This window comes from Diceros bicornis, chromosome 17, assembly GCF_020826845.1.
Source record: "Diceros bicornis minor isolate mBicDic1 chromosome 17, mDicBic1.mat.cur, whole genome shotgun sequence".
Lineage (NCBI taxonomy): Eukaryota > Metazoa > Chordata > Mammalia > Perissodactyla > Rhinocerotidae > Diceros > Diceros bicornis.
The window spans coordinates 60,066,771-60,085,089 of NC_080756.1; the positions used below are offsets into that span (position 1 = coordinate 60,066,771).

Here is an 18,319-nt window from a genome sequence, read left to right on the forward strand (position 1 = left end):
GGTCAGAATATCAGTTAGAGTTACCAAGAATAACTTGGGGGCCGGCCCGGTGGCGTAGCACTTAAGTGCACGCACTCTGCTTCGGCAGCCCGGGGTTCTCAGGTTCAGATCCTGGGCGTGGACTGACACACCACTTGTCAAGCCATGCTGTGGTGGCGTCCATATAAAGTGGGGGAAGATGGGCACAAATGTTAGCCCAGGACCAATCTTCCTCAGCAAAAAGAGGAGGATTGGCAACAGATGTTAGCTCAGGGCTAATCTTCCTCACAAAAAAGAATAACTTGTGTTTTACATGTACTCAAATTTTCACAAGAACGAGCACTATCATTCCCATTTTACAGATGGTGAAACAAATTCTTGGAAATAATAATAGGTAATAATTATTGAAGAAGCTTACTATGTGGTATGGATTATTACAATCCCATGAATTATACTATCTCCAAAGTAACTTGTCCTAGGTCTCGTGGCTAGAATGTTGCAGACGCTGGAGTTAAGCCAAACAGTCTGTCTCCAGAACCCATGCTCTTAACTAGTGTGCTTTATTACTCTGTAGTTCTGCAGTGCTTCACAGAGTCATCAGTACAGTACAAAGATTTTATAGCACGTAACGTAAGTGATACACATCTGTCTCTGATGAGGGAAGCCTCTGGGTAAAAAAGCCTTTTTTTGCCACAGTCTCTGGAACTAGATGCCCAGTAGTCAACATGATTACCAGCCAAGGACCTGCATGCTTATGGCTACAGTATTTGAATGGGTGATGTTTATGGCCATGGCCACAGCTAGCCACATTGCCTTCCCTGGCACTAACGAATGGAGACCACTGTGTCTGCTTGACATATAGTGCTGTAAGGTGTGAGATGCCACAACAGCTTTTGCCAGGGAAATGTTCAAGTAGGTAAAATTCTTAGTTAAGATCATGAGATGCAGAGGACCACCTAAGTTAATTTAATTCCATAGCTAACTAACAAAAAATTTATTAGGGAGGTAATTCATGAGAACGGTCAAGGCAAGCAGCTAGGCAAACAACTGTGCTTTCCTAGAAAGTACAAGTTGTAATTGCTCCAAGAGATACTAGGATGCAGGAGTTCCAGTTCAGAGGATCTTGGCCCCTGCCGATCAGACCACATTCTGTGTGTGCGTGTGTGTGTGTGTGTGTGTGTGTGTCTGTACGTGTGTACGTACATGCATGTGTGTTTTAAGTAATGCATGAACCTGATGCTTGGTTCTCATACACGGAAGTATATGATCATTGAGACTGGCATGTTAATGAAATCAGGGGAAACTGAAAACCTTTGTAGAAGAATGTACAGCATTGAACTCATGACATTGTCTGAGACACACATGTCAGCCTTAGGATGGCTTTGCAGTATTCTTTGAAATGGTACATCTGGGAAATAATATGTGGATGGTTTATTAGAGAAACAAATAACAAAAGTGATTCAGACCAAGTGGCATGAGATCTTATTGCTTAGGTGAATAAGATAGCAGAGACTTTGCTCCCTGCGGATGATCTAAGAAAGGCTTTCTATTTCTTGTCAGCAGTGGCATCTCATATATAAGAAGATTATAGCTGCTGAAACTCACAAGGCAACTGAGTATGAAGAATCTCCCCAAATTGTGTGGAGCATATATTTGTGCAGACTGCTTAAAGCAAGGAGAGAGCTATTCCTCCTGTTAGTTGCTGTTCAAGTCTATGACACCAAAAGGATACTCCCTGGAAAGAGACCAAGGAAAAGCACTAATAACATGAGCAGATTAACATAGTGAAGAAAAGATGTATTTCTGCATTCTCTTGTCCCTTTTCTTCTTTGCTTGATCTCTAGAGTTGGAGTTTCTATTTCACTCTTATTCTGTTTCCTGTTTTCTAAGCACCCGTAATATATTAGGTACTCTGATTATATCAGAAACACGGTTTCCTTTGTATTTCCTCACTAAAATTGCTACAAAATTTAGATATGAGTCCATGTGTATGATAGCTTTTTTATGACTACTAATAGTGGTGCTAGAGCCTGGCAGATAAAACAAATACGAAGATTCTGTACAAACTTAACTGATTTTTTCCCCACCGACAAGTCACTTTACAACTATACTAGGAGCCTACTTACTCTTTGTTAGGTCATGTAGCTTCACGTGCTTCAGTCTAGATATACCCCATTTCTGGTTCCTTGGAACTTTCTCCCTCAGCCTGCCTGCACCCCATTTTTTCACTTGCTAGTACTCGGCTGTTTTTCTCTCAGGGTCTGTCAGCTCTGTCAGAACACTAGGATTTGGCTTTCTGACCATTCTGTTTCTCACATTCTAGTGGGCCTGCTCCACTCTGCCACTACGCTTCAGAATTGATCCTCAGTCAGCAGTTAATGAGCCCTGTGTTAGATCAGAGGGAATCAGGGCACATGGGCCCTTCTTCCAAAGATTGGATTATATATACACAAAAAGGCTTGGCATGCCCCAGGTTATTTAATCCTGAATTCCTGTGGCTGTTAACTTATAACATCAGTCACAACTTGTAGGATTTCTGTGCTGAGCCTCTTTTGTCATGGTCAGTTTTACAGGCATACCTGATTTTATTGCACTCTGCAGATATTGCATTTTTTACAAATTGAAGGTTTGTGGCAACCCTGCGTCAAGCAAGTCTGTCAGCTCCATTTTTCCAACAGCATTTGCTTACTTCATGTCTGTGTCACATTTTGGTAATTCTCGCAATATTTCAAGCTTTTTCATTATTATTATATTTTTTATGGTGATCTGTGATCAGTGATCTTTGTTGTCACTATTATAATTGTTTTGGGGCTCCACAAACCACGTCCATATAAGACAGTGAACTTAATCGATAAATGTTCTGTGTATTCTGACTTCACCGACCAACCATTCCCCGCTCTCTCTCCCTCTCCTCAAGCCTCCCTATTCCCTGAGAAACAACAATATTGAAGTTAGGCCAATTAATAACCCTATAGTGGCCTGTAAGTGTTCAATTGAAAGGAAGAGTTGCACATCTCTTACTTTAAATCAAAAGCTAGAACTGATTAAGCTTAGTGAGGAGGGCACGCTGAAAGCCGAGATGGGCTGAAAGCTAGGCCTTTTTGGCCGAAGAGTTAGCCAAGTTGTGAATGTAAAGGAAAAGTTCTTGAAGGAAGTTAAAAGTGCTACTCCAGTGAACACGTGAATAAGAAAGCGAAACAGCCTTATTGCTGATATGGAGAGAGTTTAGTGGTCTGGATAGAAGATCAGACCAGCCACAACATTCCCTTAAACCAAAGCCTAATCCAGAGCAAGGCCCTAGCTCTCTTCAGTTTTGTGAAGGCTGAGAGAGGTAAGGAAGCTGCAGAAGAAAAGTTTGAAGCTAGCAGAGGTTGGTTTGTGAAGTTTAAGCAAAGAAGCCGTCTCCATAATATAAAAGTGCAGGGTGAAGCAGCCAGTGCTGATGTAGAAGCTGCAGCAAGTTATCCAGAAGATCTAGCTAAGATAATTAATAACAGATTTTCAGTGTAGACAAAACAACCTTATATTGGAAGAAGATGAAATCTAGGACTTTCATAGCTAAAAAAGAGAAGTCAATGCCTGGCTTCAAAGCTTCAAAGAACAGGCAGACTCTCTTGTTAGGGACCAATGCAGCTGGTGACTTTAAAGTGAAGCCAGTGCTCATTTACCATTCTGAAAATCCTAGGACCCTCAAAATTATGCTAAATCTAAATTATTATGCTATCTAAATCTGTCTGTGCTCTATAAATGAAACAACAAAGCCTGGATGACAGCACGTCTGTTTACAGTGTGGTTTACTGAATGTAATCCCACTGTTGAGACCTACTGCTCAGAAAAAAAGATTCCTTTCAAAATATTACTGCTCATTGACAACGCACCTGGTCACCCAAGAGCTCTGATGGACATGTACAACGAGATTAATGTTGTTTTCATGCCTGCTAACACAACATCCATTCTGCAGCCCATTGACCAAGGAGTAATTTCAACTTTCAAGTCTTAGTATTTAAGAAATACAGTTTGTAAGGCTATAGCTGCCGTAGGTAGATAGTGATTCTACTGATGGATCTCGACAAAGTAAATTGAAAACCTTCTGGAAAGGATTCATCATTCTAGATGCCATTAAGAACATTCATGATTCATAGAAAGAAGTCAAAATTATCAACATTAACAGGAGTTTGGAAGAAGCTGATTCCAACCCTCATGGATGACTCTGAGGGGTTCAAGACTTTAGTGGAGGAAGTCACTGCAGATGTGGTGGAAATAGCAAGAGAACTAGAACTAGAAGTGGAGCCTGAAGATTGAATTGGTACAATCGCATGATAAAACTTTTAGCAGATGAAGAGTTGCTTCGTATGGTTGAGCAAAGAAAGTGGTTTCTTGAGATGGAATCTACTCCTGATAAAGATGCTGAGAAGATTGTTGAAATGACAACAAAGGATTTAGAATATTATATAAATTTAGTAGTTGGTAAAGCTTAAAGCTGATAAAGGGTTTGAGAGGATTGACTCCAATTTTGAAAGAAGTTCTGCTGTGGATAAAATGCTATCAAACAGCATTGTATGCTACAGAGAAATCATTCATGAAGGGAAGACTTAACTGATGTGGCAAACTTCATTGTTGTCTCATTTTAAGAAATCGCCACAGCCACCCCAATCTTCAGCGGCCACCACCCTGATCAGTTAGCAGCCCTCAATATCGAGGCAAGACCCTCCACTAGCAAAAAGATTATGATTTACTGAAGGCTCAGATGATGGTTAGCATTTTTTAGCATTAAAGTATTTTTTAATTAAGGTATATACATTGTTTTTTTAGACGTAATGCTATTGCACACTTAATTGACTACAATATAGTATAAACATTACTTTTATATGCACTGGGAAACCAAAAAATTCACGTGACTCACTTTACTACAATATTCACTTTATTGCGGTGGTCTGGAACCGAACCCACAATGTCTCCGAGGTATGTCTGTATATCCTCAAATAATAAAATTTTGCTTAAGCATCGACAACTAGCAATATTGAAATGGTGATGTCTGTCCGATTTTGTGTTATGCTAAGCAATTAAGCCACTTTCAGAGAGGGAAGAGGGGGAGATTAATTCAGTGACTATATGGGAGGTTTTATACTCAAAGAAAATGGGTAGAGAAAATAGTCTTCCTAATTTTTGTTTTTCTCAAATCTTTTTTTTCCACCCAAAACCTGTATTACTCCCAAGGTGAGAGGGGTGATGTCTGGAAATCGTTAATCCATGAGATTTGTTCTTGGTCTATAAAATTTTCTGAAAGAATTTGCTTTTTAAATATGATTTCCTCATTGACTGTGGCAGACAAATCCAGGAAGGACAACTCTGTCAGAGCAGCCAAGATCCCTCTTAGCTTCTCAGATATATGACATTTTTTGGTGTGTATGTGTGTGGAGGGTGGGGGAGTGGAAATAAAGATTCTTTGTGTGGGTAGGTCAGGAGGAGAGAGGAGGTACAAGAGGAAAGGAAGAGAGTAATAGTGGTGGATACAAAACAAAGCTGCTGGGGTGGAGGTGGGGGGTGTATACCCATGCCTTTCCTGGAATTAGCTGTTAGCTCACTGAGAGCCTAGCTTTATTTTAATTTATAGTAATGAGAGGAAGAAGTTAAGGAGACACCCTTTGTGCCTCCTGTCCTGGTACTGGTTTCACTTCTTGGAGTGTTCTTTTATAATATTCAGAAACATTTCCATCCTCTCAGTTATGCAGAGTTCTAAGCAGTACTAAAGCTGAAAATATTCGCTAAGGGCCATTTTGCTCAGATCTTTCCTCCCATCTTGTCCTTGCACCCTCTTGCTTCTGCAGGCATATATACATGTGCGTTCTCATACACACCAAATCACAAATGTTTCTAGCCTGTCAGAGTTTGTTTCCTGGCTATTTACGACTTTAGCATTGAGATCAAATCCCTGTATGTAATTTCTTTCTCTAAGTAGCACAGATGCCTGTTTCTGATGTTTATACACAGCTACAGACACATTCTCCCCTGCATTCCAGGTGATAGGTAAACTCTCCTTCCCTCCCACCTTTACCCTCTTAAGTCAAGTTCTTCTTAAGCACTATTTGCTGAAGAGCCATGTCTATCAAAGGCTTCAGACACAGAATAAGACTCTCAGTGGCCACAACCTTTGAGCATTCAGCAGTAGACTTCTAAATATCTCCCTGATCTGTTGTGTTTGATTTGACACTGGAGTTGAAATAATAATGTGACTAATGGCAAATTGTTTCTCTACTCCGCCAGCTCTTCTGTTATACACACACACATATGCACCTTTAATGTGACCTTGAAATAACTGCTAATCACAGAAAAGTCTGCTCCCGAGACTGGCCTCTGTTTGGGAGCCCTTGTACAGAGAAGCTATCACATCTCATTGTTACTAAGATAATCATACTTGGCTCTTTTCTTCTCTATACTCCTATAGACTGTGAGAAGGAGCCAATGGCTGTGTTCCCTATAATCTAGATTCACATCCTTTGTTTCATTATTCCTTATTTATTGAGATACTGTCAAGGTCAGAAGGTTCCTTTTGTTTACTCTGGGCAACTCCACTTGGCCTTCCCCTCCACTTCCAATACAATTGGTATATTGTATTAGAGAGAGAAGAAAATGAAATGTTGTAATAAGGTTGTTACTGTGTTTTGTCCAGCAGGAAACAAGCATGTTGCTGTTTTTCAGATCCATCTGTCGAGCAGACATGTAATAATGCCAAGAAGTGGTGTTGTGCTTGAGTATAGCTAACAGTTATAGCCTGGGTACTTTAGGTACCAGACCCCAAAGGATCAGAATGGAGTGTGAGTTATCAGTTTCAGCACTTGAGTATGTGCACAGGCATGTAAGGAGTTGAAGGCCACCATTGTTGCCTATGGCCAACTGCCTACCTAGTTTTTCCTTTTAAATTCAGCATCAGCCTTCATTTGGCTCGTCTGCTCAAAAAGATGAACCTGTGTTCTCCCTCTTTTGTCTTATTTTTTCCCATGCCTAGACTTTTCCCCCCATAATTTCTCATTCATAAGTGTATAGCCCTGGGACTTTACCGTACAGTGGGGAAGTCATTCAGCTATTTTATTCTATATATGTGCATCTGTATACACACACACTAATATTTAACCGCTACTTGTTCACTAAAATACAATAAGTGGTTTATTTTGGAGAGGCAAGCCTCAAGCCAAGAACTGAATTGAAGATGCTCTCCCATCTTTATTAGCTTTGAAGAGCAAGGAAAAAGAATATTGGAACACTCACATGCTTCTAGCATTTCTAAATCTAGCAGAGTGGTGGCTTTCTAGATTCTAGTTATCTCACTGTCTTTCATCTGACCATCCCTTCAGGGTGCATACTCTGTGTCCCTTTGATTGGTTAGCTTATAATAGCTTCTGTGCCTCAAAATAGCATTCTCTCCACTCAATGCCCATTCATCCACACTGTCTTCATCTGTACCTACTTGTCTGCCTTCTTGCTGGAGAATGACCTTATTTTCATGTATCTTACAAGTTTCCAAGTATTAAAGCAGCAAGTACTTGAAATACCTATAACCTTAACATCCTCCGTAAACACATGAATAGCAGGAGACTTCCTTCCCTCACTAGTGGGCAGGCACCCACCACTCTGCTCTCTATTTGAGTAGCATGTATTATGCTGACTGCATAAGATGGGATAGGTTTTAACTAAATGAATAGCAAATAGGCAGAATGCAGTTAGCAAGTCTATAATTCAGATTTCAAGATTCATTTTATTCTAAACCCTGTTTCCTGTCTCCTTACAACTTTGAGTACAGAATTTTTTCTCTCCATATCTGAATCAAGAAATAGGGGATGTTTTGTTTTGTTTTGCTGTAGTAACGTATGCTTGAAGAAAAAGTGACAACAGATTTCTGAGCTGTAAGAGGAAATGATCACATTTTATTTTAAAAAATAATTCCCACTTTTTTTTCATATTTCAAAACCTATAGCCTTTTGCAATTTTCATACACACTTATACTTTAACAAATCATAAATCCCTTTGTATCTGAAACCTTTGGAGAGAGTTTTTACTTTTAGAACCAGATGTTTCTATTTGTAGTAAGATTTCTGATTAACATTTATCCACATTGGTGACCTAGTGGTCCCTGGACCTGAACTCCTAATGGTAACTCAGTATTTACTATTCCTCTCATTTAACCAGTGTTAAGGAAAAAATTATTTGTTCACTTACTAAAGAACAGTAAGGCACACTTTATTCAGGACCATCATAATAAGTATAGGGACCACTGCAATGGGGTTTTGCAGGTGGGGAGAGAGATTGTGCTCATCTCAGAATACAACAAGGAAAAGTGGAAATTTATAGCCGAGGAGCAGGGTAGGGGACAGTGGATGGACACTTACTAAGAAGAAACATCAGGGACACAGGGGGATTCTGGCTAAACCAACCTAACAGAATTCTTCCTTAAGGCAGGCCGGAATGATCAGATGTCATCTGAGGGGTAGTGGAGGATGAGGAACCTGATCAGAAATTGAGGGTGATCAAATGTCGAGGATGGGAGATTCTTGATGAACCAACGTGAGCAGATTCTTGCTGGAATTGGACAATGTAGAGATGAACACAAAAGCCCAAAAGTCAGGGCCTAGTTGAGAAGAGAGTTCAGAGGAGCCTGACCAAAGTTTGGTCAAAGAGAGAATCTTTGTCACCAGTATATAGATAAGGAGAATGAAAAAATTAGTTGAGCCTAAGTGATTTCCTGGACCAAATATTTCATTAACTAAACAAGTAATAATAGTAGGTCATCTATAAGGGATGCTGAGGAAGGGACCCTGCTTAGTATAGAACTAATGTCCTAAGTACTTAGTAGACATTTATGGTATAAGCAATATCATTTTGCAATTTTTGCTTTTGTCATGATTTTTTTTCTTTTTTTTGAGGAAGATTGGCCCTGAGCTAACATTTGTTGCCAATCTTCCTTTTTCTTTTTCCTCCCCAAAGCCCCAGTACATAGTTGCATATCCTAGTTGTAGGTCCTTCTAGTTCTTCTATGTGGGATGCTGCCTCAGCATGGCTTGATGAGCAGTGAGTAGGTCTGTGCCCAGGATCCAAACCAGTGAACCCTGGGCCACCAAAGCAGAACGTGCAAACTTAACCGCTACGCCACTGGGCTGGCCCCCTGTCATGACTTTTTATTTTTGTTTTGGAAGATAAATGTGAGACAGTCACATTCTATAAAATTTGTTTGGGGAGTCAAATAAATATACATGAGAAATAGTTATGAAGTGGGTTAGGATTTGGAGTTCTGCAGTTTCTTTCCTTTAACGTTAGATTATCTTAATTTTACGTTAGGTTATCTTAATTTTTCCTGAAGTTTTAGAAGTTTATTGTCTTACCCCTAAAAGAAAGGCACCTATGTTGTAATAGAAACTTTTTTTTTTCAGTGACTGTAGCCCTCTAGCTAAGCACATACTCAGTCTAAAGCTACTGAAACTTTCCGGATTCTCCTTGTTAATGATAAGGTTTGTTTTTTGATGGAGATTATATAGGCGTATCTTATAAACTATTCTGAAATTTTGACTTCTTTATAGATTATTATGAAGATGCAGACTTGCTAGGCATGTCTTTGTCCAGTATGTCTCTTGCAGGAGAGGTATAAAATGAGGGCTATTCTCAAATGTATATTTTTTTCCATTCATTAGGTTTAAGAATGAGTAAGGACCGTAACACTAAAAGCATTCAGAGAATCCATTAATTATCCTTCTGTTTGTGCTTCATATGGGAAGGCTCAGTAAGAGGTTGGATCTCAGAGACCATTAAGAATAAAAAACTTGGGCTGGCCCCGTGGCTTAGCGGTTAAGTGCGCGCACTCCGCTGCTGGCGGCCCAGGTTCGGATCCCAGGCGCGCACCAACGCACCACTTCTCTGGCCATGCTGAGGCCGTGTCCCACATACAGCAACTAGAAGGATGTGCAACTATGACATACAACTATCTACCGGGGCTTTGGGGGAAAAATAAAAAAATAAAATTAAAAAAAAAAAAAGAATAAAAAACTTGTTGAATTTTATAACCTTATATGTGAAGACTAAATCAGACTAAGCCTCAAATCGAGGCAAAGAGATTTATTTAACAATTTAAGGGCTTGCTTGAAGTAAACTTCAAAATTAAAGTTAAAACAAGGATAAATCATGAATTTACACATTTTAATTCTTATATACCCTCAACACATTAGTTCTATTATTTCATTTTCTTTTTAATGTAGAGTAGGACCACATCTTATTCTTAATTTTGCCATCTGCTAATACTGGATATGATATGGCACAAAGGCATTCACTACATGCTTGTTAAATGTAATTTTTTAGTTTCAATATGTATGATTTGATAAAATATTATGAGGGCTTACTATATTTTTTCAAAGAACTATTCTTTCACAAAGTAGATACGTTTAAGTGAGAATGTAACACAAAGCTCCAAACCTTTGTGAAGAGACTTGACACTGTCCTTCATCTTCTTGAGCCTGAAGTACATTATTAACCAAGAAGATAAGCTTAGTTATTGAGGAAAAAAAGACTTTGAGGCTGGATTGATGAATTTTATTCCCTTGCCTCTTTTTTTTTTTTTTTTTGGTGAGGAAGATCAGCCCTGAGCTAACATCCATGCCAATCCTCTCTTTTTGCTGAGGAAGACTGGCCCTGAGCTAACATCCGTACCCATCTTCCTCCACTTTATGTGGGAGGCCGCCACAGCGTGACCTGACAAGTGGTGGGTTGGTGCACGCCCGGGATCCCAACCCGGGGCCGCCAGCAGCGGAGCACGTGCACTTAACCACTATACCACAAGGCCGGCCCCCCTTGCCTCTTTTTTCACTTTTGAGAGTTTAGCTCTCTGCTGGGGCCTCTGCACAAGAATGCCATTAAGAGAATAATGTCTCTGGGAAGTTAATATGTTAGTTGTTCTGGGACTTTCTTGATGTACCTGTGTTGGGGACAGCAGTGTAATGGTAGCCCACTGAGAAGTCAAAAGTACCACTAGCATTTATGCAGTTAATATATGGATAGTTGAACCTGCTTTTGAAGACTTCAGCAGATAGAAAGAAGAGCAAAAATATTTTATAGCCAATTAAGGGCAGTGGGCTAGCCACAGAAGAATCATAGTAAATGTTAAAATAATTTGCCAGGAACACAGTAAATGATCAATAAATATTAGCTTAAAAAATGTCACATCTTCCAAACAACAAAACATTAGTACCCCAAGGGCAAATACCTTAAGCCTCAAATAATACTCAGTACCTATTCATCAAGTCTTTATGATGAGCGTTCCTCTCAAAATGAGCCCATAGAATGTGTTGCAACCAACTAACCTGTACTTAGAGTAAATGTCTGACACAGAAACAGTAAGATAGGAAGAGAAAAGCAGGCCATATAATTGACTGGTTAGGGGCCTTTCGGTCCGCACAGTCCATCCTGGTACTGAAAAGTCAAATGGTCTAAGAAAGTGTGTTCAAATCTCATAGATAAATGGGTTGCAGAAATGGAATACTATAGAATTTTCAGTTACAATCTGCATTAAACAGTATAGGAGCAACTTACCTGTCTTCCAGAAGACCGTTAGCCATCTAACCTTGCTTAAATGGGAAGGATAAAATAAACAACCTCAGAAGATCTCTGTCCTCTGTCACCATATGTCGTCAAATGCTGGCCTCCAAAGCCAATTTGAGGATTAATATGTAAGCAAATAAATCCTTGCAAGAAGCAACAAAGCTCTCAGTATATCAACCAAAAATCTCTCATCCCTTTTTATGATTTAAACTCTTTTCTTTAACAACTTGGTAAATGTAGGATTGGGGGAATATTGCTGTTTTAGCATTATATTTGATGGAAGCAGAGGTTATCTTGACAAGTTCATTTTTTAACTTGTTTTTGCCAAAAAAGATATAGTTCTGCATAGCTGTAGAACTAATGTGGCCTGATCACGTTTCTGATGGTTTTTGGTAGGACTCCTTGCCAATCTACTGAGGTTGTATTTGGACAAAAGATATGACTTATGGATCTTGTAAGGCATCCTCTTTCTACTTGGCAAGTGTCCCTCTTCCCTCTTGAGATTAGACAGTGGCAGTTTCTACCTTGTGGGAAACGCAATTTCTGTTCTAAGTGGCCTACCCAAGTTAGATAGGGGAGAAAAGGAAGAGATAAGGGCATTTCCCACATGATTGACATGGTTAAATGTGTCCCAGAGATGCCAAAGTGATTTTTTTTTATATATAGATTTGGGAACTATACTAGTGGGGCAGTTTCATATACTTTCACATAATAACCTCCATAGTTTTTTGTTTTGGAGTTTTTTTTTTAAGCAGTTCCCTTTGGCAGGGAAAAAAGGACAGACATCTTGGCTATTGCGTAGAATGAATTTTCATCCTGGAAAAAAATTTCAAATTCCATCATTTTTTGAGTTTTCAATTGGACTTTGAAAAATTACAGATTGCAAAACACTATCATATTTTTTAATCAGTTAGCACTTAAACATAAAATGCATTTAAATCAGTTTGAAATTCATCTTTTATTAAGAACAGAGATCTAAAGTCAATTTTTTCATCCACAGTCATACAGTAGTGAGCTAGCATCCTTCTAAATTTTATTTTACTGTAAGAAATTTGATCTTTTCATTACTACCATTTATCACATTGTCCCCTTCCTCAGTGGTCATACTTTATTATGCCAGCTTTCCAATCCAAACAGTAATTAATATCAGCTCTTTCAGCCTTGCAGCCCAGATGTGATGGCAACTATACACAGACACACACATACACATGGAATGGTTATTAAATTGCACAAACCCAGTGGAAATCCCAAAAGTGATTTTTTATCAATGCATCTATAAAAGAAGATAGAGAAGGCCAAGCTAAGAAAAAATGGAAAATGAAATAGGGCTGCATTGCTTGGAGGCATGAGGGGTGTGGTAGTAGAACCATGACTAGCCAGTTTAGTTATTGAAGTGCAAATAACTAAAACTGTACAGGCATTTAAAGAAATATTGTCTTTAGGGGCCGGCCTGGTGGCGTAGCGGTTAAGTTCACGTGTTCTGCTTCAACAGCCTGGGGTTCGCCAGTTCGGATCCTGGGCACAGGCCTACTCACTACTCATCAAGCCATGCTGAGGCGGCGTCCCACGTAGAGGAGCTGCAAGTCTGCAACTATGATACACAACTATGTACTGGGGCTTGGGGGAGAAAAAAGAAAAAGAGGAAGACTGGCAGCAGATGTTAGCACAGGACCAATCTCCCTCAAAAAAAAAATAGGTTGACTTACTAAAAAAAAAAAAAACAAATTTCCTTTAAATTTGCTTTAAAGGTTGCACTTTGAAGTTCTTTCTAAATTTTCTACAATGAGTATGCATTTATGGTCAGAAGTAAAATACAGAGATTGGTGGTCTCCAAATCCTCTGCTTTATTGAAATAATCTCTTCCTTCTGAGATTGGCAGTGTTGATATGCCTATCATAGGTAGGAAATGCCAGCTCAGAACTGGTACCATGAGCCTACTGATAGAGCCCAAGAGCTTTTCACACCAGCTCCCAAGTGTTTCACCTTTATCCTTAAAGAACTGTGTGTGCATGTGTATGTTTTAAAAATGAAAATAACGCTAAATTGAATCACTTTTTCTCATTTATCTAGCCAGGCTCCAACTTCTATGTTATATGATATAGGCCTAAACTCTGAACTCTGATCTCTTGAGTAAGCTAAAGATTGTTTTAGCCACTAAACTCGGGCCCTTCCCTCTCAATTATTTCCCGGAAATAGTATGAGAAACAAAGGAAATGTGGTGTATTTATAAAGCAAGCATTAAAAACCATGTTTTCCAGGAATACGTAATGTCGTAAGTAGTACTCACATTATGACATTAAATGGGTGAACAGTGTATCAAGCAAAATGTGAAGTATGATACTGTTAAAAGTTGACTTACATGAGCTTATAAAAAGACTTGGGGGCCGGCCCTGCGGCTTAGCGGTTAGGTGCGCGCGCTCTGCTGCTGGCGGCCCGGGTTCGGATCCCGGGCACGCACCGAGGCATCGCTTCTCCGGCCATACTGAGGCCGCGTCCCACATACAGCAACTAGAAGGATGTGCAGCTATGACATACAACTATCTACTGGGGCTTTGGGGGAAAAAATAAATAAATAAATAAAATTACAAACTGCCCCTTCCTTTAAAAAAAAAAAAAAAAAGACTTGGAAGGAAATCACAAAACTGTTGCAAATGGACCTATAGGCTATTTTTTTATTTCTTTTGTACTTCTTTCTCCATATTTTTCAGAGTAAAATATGTATTGATCTCATAATAAAAAACATAAACTTTATTCACTTAAAAAAAACTCTTAAAAAGAAATAAAGGAAAGTAGTAGGAACAGTTCTCTGAGGAGGCCAGGGAGAAATCAGTGTCATCTTGAAAGTAATACCAGACGTTGTTTCTGTTGACTTGAAGATTATTGAGCTCCTTATTCATGAGGTGTGTCATAGGTGTCCTGTTGATGAGAAATGCCAGCCTAGTGACATGCAACAGGTGCAGACCTCTGCCTTGTAAGCCCTGGGAACATTTTGAGAATCACTAGCATTTTGGCAGGGTTTTGCAGCTCTCACAGCTGCTGTATATCACGCAGATGCTGCTCTAACATTTCAGTGTTCTGAGATGGGAGAGCTGGCCCAGCTCTTCCTAAACACCTCAGGCTTTGACTAACTACCAAGTTACCTGGCCAGAGAATTGTCATGAGAGCTGTCTAACAAAATTCTGGGGCAGAAGTCGTCTGTCATTTAATGTGCTTCCAAACAGAGTCAAAGGGATAGTTATTCATCCAGGGTAAAGGGAGTAGAAAAACAGTAGAGAACAGGAAAAACATAGAACCAACGTTACAACTGAGAGAACTGCAGAGAGTCCTTGGCTGTGAGTTAGGTGTTTGGTATTACAAAGGATTTATTAATCACTGTTTGAAAAAAATATCGGATAGCCTCTGTGAAGTGAAGGAAAGGAGCTTAAGCCAGGATGAGGCAGATTTAGTAATGAGTTCACTCATCACATCTCTTGGCCAAGAAAAACATGCACATTCTCCAGAGACAGAATTTTTCTTTCCTTTTGGGAGGTGGAGGAACACATGAAATGTATGTTGTCCAGGCTTTCAGATGAGCAAATTTCACTAGCAATTATTTGTAACCTACTCTACTCTTAAATAAATGGAAAGAGAAATTGTGAGGTAACTTGGAGTCTTTCTGTTATCAGGAATGTCATCTCTGTAGAAACAAGTTAGTCCTGTGCTTAATCCCCTCCCTAAGTACGGAACTCTCAGTCTCGGGTTGATATACGGAGCCAACATTCCCTACCCATCTCCCAGAATGGGTGGGATGGGGGGTGTGACAGTGTAAATGTGCAAGTGTGTGAACTGTTTCTTTTTATAAGCCTGAAGATCTCAATAGTGATTAGCAGAGCTTTAGTCTTTGGTCAATTTTTTTTGACTTGGGAGGCATAAAGATATTTGAACTTCTTGTATCAAATTGACCTTGACTTTCCTCATTTTTTTCACCTCAGATCATCCAGCCCCTCTTAGAACTTGACCAAAATAGAAGCAAATTAAAGTTGTATATTGGACACCTGACAGCCCTCTGCCATGACCGAGACCCCCTGATCCTTCGTGGACTCACTCCACCAGCTTCCTATAACTTGGACGATGACCAGGCAGCTTGGGAGAATGAGCTGCAGAAGATGACCCAGGAAGAGGTAAGTCTCTCACTTGAACTTTGACAAAACCCTATTAAAAAGCAACTACAATTCAGGTTGATGCAACAGGAGCTACCTTGGGAAATTCAGTGTTCAGATTCAAGATTCTTAGCAATGGTTAGTTCTTCAACAGATAATAGAAATTACCATTTGAAGGAAGTGCCACTTTATTCTTCCCTCAGTGTAATTTGCTCAAGTATCAGAAAGGGCTGGTTTACAAGGGAAAGGGTTAAGGACAATCTGTTAACATGCCATAGTTATTTCATAGAAGTGATGGCCACTAATAATTACGGCCATTGAAGGAAAGTCTGAGTTAAGGATATTTGGATAAGGGATTCTTGACAAGTTGGTAGCATGTATCTTCAGTTGTCTCTAGGGAACTGTGGGTTACAACATAACTAAGTTTTTAAGTAAAAGAACCACTAGGTGAATTAGTTTAGGTTTTCCCCCATGCTACATTTTCTGTTTACTGTTGCCTGTAAAAATCCAATGATTCTTTTTTTTTCATGTTGTGATTTTTTTATTTCAATAAAGAAATGAGAAGGCTAATCTGGAGACAAAAACCGTGAATAAAGGAAACAGAGACAACAGGATGAGTATCGGAATAGAGAGCAGACATGGAAAGTGAAAGAAAGAAAGTTTAAGGGAATAATGCAGGCTATTGAGAAAGATGACCTCTAATAACACAAAATGATTTGCCTATGAAAGTATTGTGATCAAAGTTGGACTTTGGTTTTTGAAGCCCAAGAAACATAAGACATTAATCACTTCTAAATATGCATATTGGTTTATTTTCTATGTGTATATTGTATATATTTTTGTTTTAGGGACGTAGAGCCTTCTGCAACTGACATTTGTGTTATTCAACTCGGTATTTCCAGTGCATTTCACTGCCACCATGCTCCCCACAATAGCACCCCCATGAGGACAGGACAAGAGCCTTGTCTATCTTTTTCAATGCTGTTTCCTCTGTACCACGAACGGTGCTTAGTATATAGTATCCACTAAGTAAATGTTTGTTGAATGAATAAGAGAGAGAGGAAGACGAAGGCAGATAGGATAAAGTCCATATTCCTTATCATATCATACGAGGCCTTCTTTCATTTGGCCTAATTATTAAATGCACATCTCTTCTCACCCTATCCTTAAACATATCCAACCACTTACATTTTTTTAATGTAATGCATTTCATTTTTTTTAATGTAATGCATTTTTTAATGTAAGTTAATTTTTTTAACATTTTTACTTACAGTTTTCATACTTCTTTCTTTTTGCTCCTACTAATCTTTCTGCCTGATATGCCCTTCCTTACCTTGTCTCTCTGTGGAATACCTAAATAGGAATCTGAGTTTTTAAACTCAGCTCAGACATCATTTCTTATATGCATTCTTTTTTTTTTTGCAACGAAGATCAGCCCTGAGCTAACATCTGTTGCCAATCCTCCTTATTTTTGCTGAGGAAGACTAGCCCTGGGCTAACATCCGTGCCCATCTTCCTCTACTTTATATGGGACACCGCCACAGCATGGCCTGACAAGCGGTGCAACAGTGCACGCCCAGGACCCAAACCTGTGAACCCCGGGCTGCCAAAGTGGAGGGCACGCACTTAACTGCTGCGCCACTGGGCTGGCCCCTCTTGTATGCATTCTTTCCTGAAACTCCAGGCAGAATGTGCCACTCCCTCTTGAGGGCTTTTGTAGTACCTATAACACTTATACTTACTTGTTTTCATATGTCTTCCCATTTTAGGCTTTCTGTCTGTTGAGGATGTGAACCATATCATTTTCATCTTAAAATTAGCACCACGTCAGGTGCTTGGTCCTTGCTCAGTAACTTAAATGAGTGCCTGAATTCTAGTCAGTTCTGCATAGTTTATTATATTGTCTTTCATATTTGTGACTCTTATTTCTCCAACTAGATTGTAAGTTCTTCACTGTCAGAACGATGTCTTTTATTTCTAGCACAGTAGTATGTGTGTAGAAAATGCTTAGTATATACTTTGCTGATTATTTATTTGGCGACCCAAGACAGTTTCTTCAGTGCCATTCAATAGCTTTGGATAATCTGACTATTGATGTCAGGAACCAGTCAGACTCCATACTGAGTAGTGACCCTATAATCTGGAACTGCCTGGCCTATAGAAATATAACATTATACCTGAAGATTCCCTGAGTTGTTTTGTTTCCTTTACCTTCTTAGAGGCTAGCTACCATACCAACTAAATTTACAGATTTGTTTGTTTTTCTTGCCTTATCAGTTTGTGCTTTATGTATCCTGAAGCTCTGTTATTGAGTGCATACACATTAAGGATTTTTATGTCTTCTAGATGAATTGACTCTTTTATCATAATGTCTGTCTTCATAGCTGGTAATATTCCATACTCTGAAGTATGCTTTGTCTGATATTAACGTAACCACTCCAGTTTTCTTTAGGTTAGTGAGTTCATGGTAAATCTTTTTCCATATATTTATATTTAACGTGAGTTTCTTGAAGACAACATATATCCACCAGCCCAGAGGGCACAGGTCTAGGGGACAAGGCTCTCTCTTCTTCCTTAGTTCTGGAGGGCAGGGCTATTTCCTCAGTTTCAATAGGCCAGGCTAC

At 39.4% G+C, this 18,319-nt stretch overlaps 1 protein-coding gene across 11 annotated transcripts in view; it reads left to right on the top strand.

Annotated features, from left to right (window-relative positions):
- Positions 1-18,319, top strand: part of ERC1 (ELKS/RAB6-interacting/CAST family member 1) — a 544,778-nt gene that overhangs the window by 474,016 nt on the left and 52,443 nt on the right. For 6 of the 11 annotated variants that reach the window (XM_058559107.1, XM_058559106.1, XM_058559105.1 and 3 more), the window contains one exon: positions 15,528-15,716. In XM_058559107.1, the coding sequence (XP_058415090.1) occupies positions 15,528-15,716 (189 nt within the window). Of the gene's footprint in view, positions 1-1,539; positions 3,750-15,527; positions 15,717-18,319 lie in introns of those variants that run through there. The other 5 variants (XM_058559111.1, XM_058559118.1, XM_058559119.1 and 2 more) reach the window with 2 other exon arrangements.